Here is a 12,991-nt window from a genome sequence, read left to right as displayed (position 1 = left end):
GCAGTATTTAATATGCAGTGTTTCACATTTCCGTTTGTTAAACATTGATGACAGTATTCAATGTCTCATATTTGTTAGACTAAACAATGAGCCGTTGGTTAATATGATTCTTGGAAAGGGTAATCCGTCACCAGGTGCTCTAATCTTTTATACGGACTTCTGTACTTTTGTTCTTTCTTTTTTTTAAATTATCTTTATTTTTAAATTTGGACATAACGACAATGAATATTAACTATATACTAGCTATTTACCGACTTGCACGGATGTTGGCGCTAGGGGGTTATTTTGTGGGAGGAAACAGGAGTACCCGGTGGAAACCCACTGTCCGAGCGGACGACCGCCATACCCTCTAACATACAACCACTGCCGATCACGGGTATCAAACACGGGTCGCAGCGAAGAGAAGCCCGGACACCCTTGCGAAATATGTCCATAAAAGATATGAAGGGGTTAACGAGGGTTGCAACTCCTTTCTCCTTTTCGTTGTACATTTTAATAGATATAGTAATTGGAGGTCTGCATCCCACCTTTAGGGCGAAAAAGGGTACCATCCCTTTGAAAAGTTTCTGGATCCACCACTGATATAAATGTATTGCTTTGGGAAAATTTGTGTATATAATGACCTATTTGACCAGATAGTGCACACATTGGTAGAACGTTTAACCAGAAAATCAATACACATATATAGAATTCCCATCAGTACTATAAAGAGCTATAACAAATCGCGCGATTTAGTATGTACGTGTATGCACATTTTTTTAAATGGAAAACCAGTGACCCCGCACAAGGTGTATTTTGATAGGTAAACGAGGCTATGTTTTCATTCTTGTCGGCTCGTGAACCCATAAAGCATCTGTTTATTGTGATAATAGTACGCCACAGCCGATATATGTTGCCAATGTTTGAACACTGAACTCGCGGAATAAAACAGTCATTCTCAGGCACATACATGTGTGATTGGTCTTATTCCAGTCGGGCCGCTGTTACGATACATCCTTACAGTAAGTACCTTAATCGGATAGGGTTCTGTCAACGCCCTATCGGTGTTCGTCAACAGTTGAATATTTTGTGTTAATCAGTCTCTCTGTTTTGTAAATAATTGACAGTACAACCCTGAGAGTGTGTATATACATCGACAGTGTTAAATCATCCAACTCGATAAAGTCCATAGAAAATGTGTGTGACGGAAATGTGATCGTATGGATCGATTTCAATCAACTCTTTTCTTCTTCGCGTTACACTACCAGTTTCAATTTAGTGATCAGGCCGACACCTGTGCATGTACTGTAAATTAATCACTTTGTATACCCAGTGATAATCAATGGAGAATACAAACAAAGTGAACGGACAAAGCGAGGTGATAGCATTGGAGTATGATGTTATGAATGAAGACAACGATATTTTTGACGAGGGGGGTGGCGAGAAATCTCAGTTTCTGCAACTGAAGATTGAGGATGATAACATCAGCATCTCCAGCAGACGAAGCGAGCACCCTCCTGACATTCACATCAGAGAGGAGGACGAGCACCACGCGCACACGGAGGTGCCCAGGACAAAACTACAGTAAGTATTTGTATATGGTGCATTCTGAGTACTAGTAAACTATAATCCACCATGGTGGATCTGTAATGGTATCCAATCAAACATTATTTTATACACAATTCAAGCATTCGGTTTTAGATGCAATGGAGACATTCATTTATTCAACCGCGTTACCCCCTCGCACACGCAAACCCTGACGCTATTCCCGACAAATTCTGATACATGCCAAATGATACGTGGTCAGTATTTTCATGTATTAATCATAGTAACAATTAAGTTGTCAGAAAGTCAGCAGTTCCTGTATCTATACGACACGATCCATAATATGTTCACAAGTTCCCATCATTGGTCATCGCCGCAAACCACGCCTATTGTCTCCGTTTACATGACGTCATGTTCCCGGACTCAGTAAACGTGAGTGCGTTCGAAATCGCCATTCCCGTTGTTCTCGTGCTCCGTTCTTAGAGTCGCGAACGGCGAGAGCATGTGCGCACGAACGTGTTCTTTGTTCTTCGACCAGACTACCTGCAGAGGTGGTGTGAGTTCTTGCACCTCGAGGTGCAAGAACTCACACCACCTCTGCAGGTAGTCTCCGTTGCGGGTTGCGTACTCGGCGTTCGGGATCGACAGGAATTTGTACTCGTACGAAGAACGGCGATCTCGAACGCACTCCGTGAGAAGCGACGATGATCATAGGTAGTCTGTGCTCATTCTTGTCAGGATCTGCGGACGTCATAAGAATTCATCATGCCTAGCCATTTGTTGGAACGTTCCGAATATTACCGCCATCACATGTAAATTAAATGATTCCCTTCCCCGGCCTTAGAAAAGAGCTAAAGACGGAAATAAGAGAAATAGCTTTAAAATAATCAAAATAAGACTTTACGTCTAAACATTTATTCGTATTTCCCGAGAGATGATAACGAAGTTACTGATATGCTCTATGATACATATCAATTAATATTTTGTGATTTATTTCTAGGAAGGCCCAATACCGGGTGAAATCGGTGATAGAGCACGTGTTGTTTCGCGTGTTTACAGTTCTCTTAATCCTGGTGGACGTCATTTTGGTAGTGGTGGATATTAGCGTCACGGATCTCAGCGAACACACGTCACATGACATCACCCTTGTGTCACGTGTCATCATAGCTTATTTCCTCATTGAAATCGGTTTCAGGATATTTTATCGTGGGTAAGAGCCCATCGTGCAATGCACTAGTCTTGCAAATCGCTTTTCTTCTTTTTATGTCGTGAATCATTATGAAAAGGTCGAACGTATCATATATCGATGTGCATTAAATGAGATTTTGTAATTACTATCTGCATTGTTAAAATGCTTGTTTTCGCGTAGGTTGCTAGCCGGCTATCACAATCTCTTTTACATAATTAAAATCTCCAAGCGGCATTTGGGTGATGGATCCCCATTAGCAATCAGTGTGCTTCGTAGAAATGTATATTGATGTCAATTCGATAGTGCTCTACACTCAAATCCTTTTCTTTTTCTTTTGCAGGAAAGAATTTTTCAAGAATTGTTTAGATGTGACAGATATGCTAGTCGTCTTGGCAACTTTTATCATAGACTTCGTGCTCGGTTTCTTGGCAGAAGTTAACTATGGACGGTATGTGAATGACTTATCGAAGTCCAGATCCACAATTTAACACTGTCCGAAAAGCCTGATATCCAAAGATGATTTTAGGCTACCTTGCATTAAGCAATTTAGGCTATGTAACTTGTTGACTGAATGTGTGGTTCCAAGTACAGTCAAACTTGCCCATTCCGATATCTGTGTGCACCGCTTCAATGGGATTCCCCACCCTCTTTACAGTCCCAATTCTCTTTTCCCGCACCCTTTACGCTGAATAATTGAAAATACTGTCTAATTCGACAAAAAAAAAATTACCACCACCCCACCCCCGAACATAGGTTTCACTTTAGATATCTAGATATGTAATCTCTCTTCCGTTAAAAAATTGCAGATTGGGTGTGATAGGGAGAGCATTGCGGATGGTGAGAATAGGACGGAGTGTCATTATAATGGTACAACAGTATCGGCACATGACCCAGGCAGCCAGGAAAACCGTCTCTCAAAACAAGCGCAGATACCAGAAAGATGGGTTCGACCTTGACCTGTGTTACATTACAAGTAAGGTCACAATTTGCTGGACGTGTTTAAGGAGATGTGTCATGAGCTAAGGTGTGTTTTGTTTTCCTTTGTAACAGTTCATGTTCTAATGTCTGTTCAATGTTGCTGTCAGAGTGTTCAGTCTGAACACATACGTAAACTAGTTGTCACTGAAACTCGACTGGAACAATTTTGTTTTTTAAAAAACAACTACGAAGCAATCCTTATTTACGTAGAATAGGGACATCGGATGTAGGACTAGCAAGCTGTGTACAAAGCCAGCCCACTCTGTATTACGCACAGCAAGTCGGTGCTAGGTCAACCTGTGCGACGAAATTCGGGATTGTCACGGTCATGCCTTTACCAGTAAGGTTCGAAAAATGCCTCCAGGTCAAGATAAACACATATGTCTGGTGTATAATGTAAAATATGAACGCTTTTGTACATTGTAGACTGGCGGGGAATATAACACAAAACGCTATGTACAGCAATATTTATACAACTTGCCTTGCAGTATGCCAGGAACGTTAGTGTAATGGGGGGAAAATAGCTGAAAATATTGATTTGGGGAGTAATTCCACGTTCCATTGATTTGAGGAGTAATCTCGTTTCCCATTGATGTTTATGTATAATTAATGCCTTCTTTCTGCAATAACCTGTCATGACAATTGGTCGATCTAGAGTATTTTAGCAGACCGTGTTGGTTAACATATGACAGGAGGATAATGAAACAATGGTTATCAAATTAAACATTAAAACGTTTACATTGTAAACTATAAAAGTGGATAGAGAGAAATAAATACAACGCCGGGAAAAGCCTGGGAGACTTGGGTCCCGTCTACTTTCCACAAAATACATGTAATGTGAAACAACCTTGTTGTTGATGAAGAGTCTTTTTTTCTTAAAACTTTAATGGAACCCTCTCTTTGAAAGAAGAAATACTGAATTTTTCTTCTGCCATTTTTACAGAGCGTGTAATTGCCATGTCATTTCCTTCCTCGGGTGTGAGTGGGATGTACCGAAACCCAATCCAGGTATGTCATTGGTCAGCAGCATCGACGCGTTCTTCAATAAAGAAGTTAATATTGATCACTTAAAGTCCCTCTCTTTAATTGTATCTAGTTATAAAATACATTGTATATTATATTTCAGGAGGTTGCAAGATTTTTAGATGCTAAACACAAAGACAGTTATCTTGTATTTGATTTATGCAGTAAGTAAATCGATCTGTCAAGAGTCTAGAATCAATCAGGATTAATAATTTTAAAAAAAAACATTGAAAACTTAGTCAGTTCCACGACATTCTTTCATCAATACTACATTATTTTAGGTGAACGAAATTATGATGCTTCCATTTTTCACGGCAGAGTTGAGCGTGTTTATATCGATGATCACAATGTGCCTTCTATAAGGTAATTCAAAGTTATAAACATCGCGAAGAAAACTTCTTTGCGCTTTCGTGAGGGAACTTCTCTGATGATTGCCATCAACTTCATTTTAGGGATATGGTAGATTTCTGCATTAAAGTCCGAAAATGGTTGTCAGAAAACGAAGGTCATGTGATTGCAGTTCATTGTAAAGGCGGGAAAGGTCGAACGGGCACCATGATCTGCACGTGGCTTGTTGATTGCGATATGTTCACGGAGGCAGAGGTGACAAATTATGTCGCATTGTAATTTAGATCGAATCTTTTGGCCAAAAAATGATAATGCGCAAAAAGTATAAAATGAATATTCTGTTGTTTTTTATCGATAGGAAAGTCTGAGCTACTTTGGAGACAGAAGAACGGACTTGAATAAAGGATCGACGTTCCAAGGTGTGGAAACACCTAGCCAGGTAGACATTCTCTCATAAGATGTAGTATTTCATTCTCCGATTACACCGACCTGATTTCTGGAGTTTTTAATATATTCGATCAGTGCATACTATATATTCAAGATATATTACTGGATTCAGGTACTCTTCACACAATTGCTCTGAAAAAATATAGTTCCATTCATGATCAGCAGATACAGGATTACAACAAATGTATAGAATATCGATGTGTATGTAATACGTGGGAGAAAACAAAATTAAAGTCAAATGTTTTTAAGAAAAATCTCTTTTCCCCCAGAAATGTATATAAGAAGTGTTCATATTCCTACGCTAGCTGCCTCCTCAGTGTATTGCACGAAAATATATAGGTCATTCTTCGATTGAAAATCTTTTCACGATTGATTATACTATTGCAACAATTATATTACTTTGATGAATATTGTTCGTTGATTATCATACAATTTCTTCTGAGAGAGACTGTTAATCAGTAATTTATGTGGGGTTTTCCCGTTGTTTAATGACGGAATGCGTATACAACACTCAACACCTGGATTCGGACCACAATTAAAAGGTGAAGGTCACTAGTCTGAAGATATTTGCAATGTATTCAGTGTGACATATGCATGTCTATTTATTTTTGTGCCCCCCTTTGAAAAAGAGGGGGCATATTGTTTTGCACCTGTCGGTCGGTCGGTCGGTCGGTCGGTCTGTAGACCATGTGTTGTCCGCTCAATATCTTGAGAACCATTCACTTGATGATAATGATATTTCATATGTGGGTTAGTTATGAGTAGAAGAGGATCCCTATTGTTTTTCAGGTCAAAAGGTCAAAGGTCAAGGGTCAATCTACTCCCGACATATGAATATAATGTCCGCTCAATATCTAGAGAACCCTTTGCTTGAAAGACATCAAACTTGGCACACTGGTACATCCTAAGGAGTAGATGACCCCTATTGATTTTGAGGTCATAAGGTCAAGGGTCAAACTGGGCATAGGAATATACTGACCATTCAATATCTAGAGAACCCTTTGCTCGACAGACATCAAACTTGGTATGCCAGTACATCTTCAGGAGAAGACGACCCCCATTGATTTTGAGGTCACATGGTCAAAAGTCAAGGGTCAAACTGGACATAGGAATATACTGTCCGTTAAATATCTCGAGAACCCTTTGCTTGACAGACATCAAACGTGGTACACTGGTACGTCTTCAGGAGAAGACGACCCCTATTGATTTTCAGATCACATGGTCAAAGGTCAAGGGTCAAACTGGACATTGGAATATACTGTCTGCTCCATATCTTGAGAACCCTTTGCTTGACAGACATGAAACTTGGTACACTGGTACATCTTCAACAGAAGATGACACCTATTGATTTTGAGGTCGTGTGGTCAAAGGTCAAGGGTTAAACTGTACATAGGAATATACTGTCCGCTCAATATCTTGAGAACCCTTTGCTTGACAGACATCAAACTTGGTACACTGGTACATCTTCAGGAGAAGATGACTACTAATTATTTTAAGGTCACATGGTCAAAAGTCAAGGGTCAAATTGGACATAGGAATATACTGTCCGTTCAATATCTTGAGAACCCTTTGCTTGACAGACATCAAACTTGGTACACTGGTACATCTTCAGGAGTTGATGACCCCTATTGAGTTTTAGGTCACATGGTCAATCCACTCTTGACATAGGAAGATATTGTCTGCTCAATATTTTGAATTGATGATACTACTCTCAATTAAATGATGTGTATGTGTATAACCCTTTTCAATTTTGCACCATGGGGGGCATATGTGTTTTACAAACATCTCTTGTTTAAGGGTTTCTTTGCTGTTAAGGTTATACCATACACAAAATTTGGAGAAAGTGTAGATTACATCAATCCTTCTTGTTTTTGTCATTCTAAAGTTTACATTAATTTGTTACATGGTAAAAATTAGAGTACAATTGTATTTATTCCGAGAGATTTCAATTTTTCATCTCTTTGCTTTGAATTTCCATACAGATATAAAAGGAAACATTTGGGAAGAATGATGAAATAAGACTGGTTTGATAGGGAAATTTTGTGATAAAAATTATAATTTTTAGCAAAAATTAAGCCTGCACAAAGTATATGCCCCAATAAGTTGAATTACATGTAATAGGTATACACATTCTCATGTAGTATTTTTAAAGCTATACTTTTCTGCTGTATTTTAATAAATTTGCTAATCCCCAACTTCCTTGATTTCCTTCTTTATCATTCGACAAAAAAGCATAGCCTAAATATCTTTGTACCGTATTTGTGCCATCTATCCATTTTTTTCATATGTCTTGCAAGCACCGGTGTGTGCACTGTTTGTTATTGATAAAAGACTGGTGACGGTATTAGCTATGGACATGAAGTACTATACACCAGTTTCATAACAAGTGCAGTCTTTTCTTAGAGATCAGCTGGGCATAGTGAAAATTCAAGTAAATTAAAAGTCGAATATCTTTGATATGGGGTAACCCATATCTATTCTTGTATATACATGTCTTCAGCACGTGGTTACACTTAAATACGCAATGCGCTTGCAAACACTTCTCTAGCAATGTAGAATGCGCATTAAAACCCCATAACATCCTAAATTGATTTCACCGCACAAGTATACATATGGCATACACACATTGTATATCTATATATAAATAAAAGATGAATCCATGATAATTAAACCCACAAGCGTAAACATCTGCATTATAGCATCGACACGAGATTAAAGAATTTTGACACCAATTGTCGATAACAACCTCTCTGCTATACTTGCAGTGCAACAAAATGCAGGAATACCTGCTGATCTTAGGTCTTCAAATTTCTATTTTTAGAGTCGTTACGTTGGTTACTATGAAACTATCGTCAAAAACTTGAATGGTGAAATGCCACCAGTTGTGATGCTGAAACTGAAAACAATTCGAATCACAGGCATTCACAGTAAGTCTAGATTTCATTCAACGTAACTCTATATTTCATTTACAATAAGTCATTATGTCATTCATGCTAAGTCTATATGTCATTTACAAAGCCATGATCATTCACAATAAGTCATGATATCATTCATAGTAAGTCTATATATCATTCATAGTAAGTCTATATTTCATTTAAAATAAGTCATGATATCATTCACAATAAGTCATGATGTCATTCATAGTAAGTATATATTTCATTTACAATAAATGATGATGTCATTCATAGTAATTCTAGATATCATTCACAATGGGTCTAGACACAGGGTCTAAGCCCGTTTTGGGCCCGAACTCTGTGATACCATAAATATAGAATGGTATCACAGAGTTCGGGCCCAAAACGGGCTTAGCCCCTGTGGGTCTAGATATTCACAAAAAGTTCAGATATCATTCACAATAAGTGTATATATCATTCATAGTAAGTCTAGATATTATTCACAGTAAGTCTATATATCATTCACAGTAAGTCTAGATATCATTCACAGTAAGTCTAGATATCATTCACAATAAGTTTAGATATCATTCACAATAAGTCATGATATCATTCACAAATAAGTCATGATGTCATTCATAGTAAGTAGATATCATTCTCAGTAAATCTAGATATCACTCACATTAAGTCTAGATATCATTCATAGTAGGTCTAGATATCATTCACAGTAAGTCTATATTTCATTCTCATTAAGTCTAGACATCATGCACAATAAGTCTAGATATCATTCACCTTAAGTCTAGATATTCACAATAAATTTAGATATCATTCACAATAACTTTAGTTATCATTCACAATAAGTCTAGATATCATTCACAATAAGTCTAGATATCATTCATAGTAAGTCTAGATATCATTCACAATAAGTCTCGATATCATTCACAGTAAGGCATGATGTCATTCATAGTACATGTAAGTATATATATTTCATTTACAATAAGGCATGATGTCATTCACAATAAATCTAGATATCATTCACAATAAGTTTAGATATCATTGACAATAAGTCTAGATATCATTCATAGTAAGTCTAGATATCATTCACAATAAGTCTAGATATTATTCTCAATAAGTCTAGATATCATTCACAGTAAGTCTAGATATCATTCACAATAAGTCTAGATATCATTCACAATGGGTCTAGATATCATTCATAATAAGTTTAAATATCATTGACAATAAGTCTAGATACCATTCATAGTAAGTCTAGATATCATTCACAATAAGTCTAAATATCATTCACAATAAGTCTAGATATCATTCTCATTAAGTCTAGATATCATTCTCAGTAAGTCTAGATATCATTCGTAGTAAGTCTAGATATCGGATGTATGCTATAACTTTGCGTCTGTAAGTCTGCTGTCCTGACTAAATCGTTAACACTGGACATTTCTATTTGCAGCTGTAGGGAATGGAGACGGTAGTGACCTGGTGTTAGATATATATCAACAGAGGGACCCTGTTTTTTCATGTAAACTAGGGAAGCAGGAAAACTGTAAGGTAATGACTGATAGTTAATTGTCATTCGGGCTGATGACAATCCTTTCCACTCCCAGAACCGAAGCAGGTTTTTTTTTCACAAGATGCGTTTTCAAAACCTTGCGCGCAAACCAATGGTTGATAAATTCATTACCCATGGACATGAGAATCCGGTAAAAAATGAATTCGAACTTCTATGAAAAGTTTGTTGTGTATGCCCGGGGAAAATTGCTTTTTGAAAGACAATATAAAGTGAATCTTGCGTATCATTGATTTTAAAAGCGGCTAAGACCCGTAAATCCTTGTTTGCTTATTTCACGAAATGTCCTTGTTTGCATATTTCACGAAGCATGTATTGCAAAATTAAATTGTATAAATCCCTTTTTTAACTGTCTGCGATGTTTTTGACTAAGAAAGATGAAATCAACGGTGGGTATCGTCCGACGATACTGCTGATGTGGACACGAGCTGGTTAGGTAGGTGTCCGCCCTGAAGCGATAAAGCTGATTTTGCGGGCTTCCGAGACATTACCACTGAAGAGATGTGACCGATACTTCAATGTTTTTCTGGTCCTTGAACATTTGTACGGATTTTTATACCCGCCGGGGGATATGTGGCCATTTCCGTCTTTTCTCTCTCCCATTTAGCGATCGTTTCATTTCTGAATAGCCTATCATAGAATATTTCTACATCAGACTTCATACACCGATACAACTTGACACAAATACGCTCACTTTGTCGTGAAAGAAAAACAAGAAGCTTGCAATGTAGTTTAAGGACGTTTGATACCCCCCAAAAAATGGATGTGTGGGTTGATATATATTTTTCGGATTCGTTTCGTTTGGTTGTAATACGTACAAATATAAAATGCATTTAAAAAGTATTTAAAAAATAAGAAACTGGTAAATATTCTGATGTTCAAAAGTTGAAATATATTATCTCCCCCCATATGGTTCTCTAATTTTTTCCTACTCTTTTGGACTTATTTGAGAACTGATGTGAAGAAATTACATTTCATAAGGTGAATTGTGTTCATTTTACTTATAAAAACATAAATTTAATTTTCGTTTTCATCATTTTTGAAAAAAAAAAAGTTGGTGTGTAGCATTTATCATTGATGAGGGGTGTACATTGGGATGTAGATATAAGCTACTATTTTTGATTGTCATTCAGAAGTGAAAGACAGACTCAGTTGGTTTTTTAGATCAATAACTGTGTTCTTTTTGTGTAGGTGGAGTTTTGTAAAGAGAAGGATTCCATTGAAATTTCTCCGGGACAGGAAATGGTTCTGCACGAAGATGTAAAGGTGAAATTTAGCTCGGTAAGTCGAGAGATTGGACGGGATTGTTTTGGATTGAAAGGTATGCAAGAGAAGGCGAGGTCATTTAGACCTAGTATATACATAACTGCTGGAACAACTGAACTTACGAGATAAATCTGAAGTTTTAAAGTTAATCGTTTCAGATAAGATGTATTTACTTTGATTTCAGAACAAAATTCCAAAGGGCTATGACAACTGCGCATTTTACTTCTGGTTCCACACCTTTTTCATCGAAAATTTAAGGTACGTGTTCACTTTTTCTTCAAACAGTGCTTTTTGATACGCGTGTTCAACGTGCCCTATCACTAACTTTCTTTTTCTTTTTTTCAAGGTTGCTGATTCCCAGAGATGATTTGGACAATCCGCATAAAAAGAAGACACACAAGATTTTCACGGAGAATTTTTCTGTGGAGATAAACTTTGAACAACCATCCTGACCAGTAGATTCTCCGGTTTACAATCACCAAAGACGTTTTTATAAAGTTTTATCTTTACCGTGCCATTCCATTTCATTCAAATCAAATAAATTAGGGCTGTTTTTATTTTACATTTTCCCCCTTCCTGTGTTGTTATTTTATTGCTCAATTTACTTTATTTGATTTTTTAAATATATTTTTATGTAATAAAATATTTGAAGTGATTTCATTTTCATGTTACCTAATTTTCAAAAAGCTATCCCCAAATGAAGTACTGGGTGGTCAAGGGTTTGAAAATGAGGGGAAAATCGGTCAATAAGTACCTTGATTAAGGTGGATTGATTGATTGAATATTGTTTAACGTTCCTCTCGAGATTTTTTCACATATGGAGACGTCACCACTGCCGGTGAAGGGCTGCAAGATTTAGGCCTATGCTCGGCGCTTATGGCCTTTGAGCAAGGAGGGATCTTTATCCTGTCTCATCCGAAGGACCGCCCCATTTAGTCGCCTCTTACGACAAGCAAGGGGTATTGAGGACGGGATGATTAACGTGGATAAAGTAACTACGTTTTTAAACACGTGTACAGAAAAAGGGGGTGTTGGGACTGAAATGGACACGGGACACGTGTATCTCATCTCGAGTTAAGTAAATATATTAGGAATCCATCCAATTAAACAGTCTTAGATTATCATCAAAATAACAATTTATGTCCGCATTTGTACCAGATCTATTACGAACTCTGTCGTTTTATGAAGTATAATGAATAAACACTCGCTATATATTTAAAAGTTTGCTTCAATTTCCTCCATACAGCAAAACTAAGGACACAGAATAAAGAGGAAATGATTTTCTCGATGTTTGAATAAGGTAGCTTGGGAACCTAGAACAGTCTCAATAAGGATAACTTGAGTTATAGCATGAATTGTAAATTTTCGCCATGGATTTGAAACGGTTTTTCTTGGGGTGGGGAGGGGGGCTGTGATTTTGTTCTTCTGTCGGATCTTATATTCTATTAATTTTCCCTGTAAAGAGTTTTCCCTAATAGTTTTGTTTTTTGCTGTGATTCTGTTCTTCAGTTCTCAATTGAGTGAATAAAGTGAAGTTTTACTACACCGCTGATTCCACCCAACAGGCTGTTCCCTATACATTGTATGTACATGTATATATGTCTCTTTTTTCGGAGTAATTTTTTTTTTAACAAACTGTTTTAGAAAACATGACTGAAGAAGACCAGTAACATGGTCGAAATAATTTTGGAAAGTGTTTAGAGTTTATATATATATATATATATATATATATATATATATATATAT

General features: G+C 37.1%; 1 protein-coding gene across 1 annotated transcript; it reads left to right on the top strand.

Moving 5' to 3' along the window:
- Positions 1–703: 703 nt before the first annotated feature.
- On the top strand, positions 704–11,901 carry LOC125678907 (phosphatidylinositol 3,4,5-trisphosphate 3-phosphatase TPTE2-like). Its single transcript, XM_056155463.1, has 14 exons — positions 704–1,563; positions 2,525–2,734; positions 3,054–3,161; positions 3,520–3,686; positions 4,635–4,699; positions 4,818–4,878; positions 4,996–5,077; positions 5,167–5,317; positions 5,421–5,501; positions 8,331–8,436; positions 9,863–9,960; positions 11,171–11,260; positions 11,430–11,503; positions 11,592–11,901. Exons 1-14 carry the CDS (start codon positions 1,322–1,324, stop codon positions 11,695–11,697), a joined length of 1,641 nt encoding a protein of 546 aa, XP_056011438.1. The 5' UTR covers positions 704–1,321; the 3' UTR covers positions 11,698–11,901.
- The last annotated feature ends 1,090 nt before the right edge of the window (positions 11,902–12,991 follow it).

Source organism: Ostrea edulis, chromosome 2 (assembly GCF_947568905.1).
Source record: "Ostrea edulis chromosome 2, xbOstEdul1.1, whole genome shotgun sequence".
Lineage (NCBI taxonomy): Eukaryota > Metazoa > Mollusca > Bivalvia > Ostreida > Ostreidae > Ostrea > Ostrea edulis.
The sequence above is the reverse complement of the archived record's forward strand: the minus strand, read 5'-3'. Positions and strand labels throughout refer to the sequence as shown.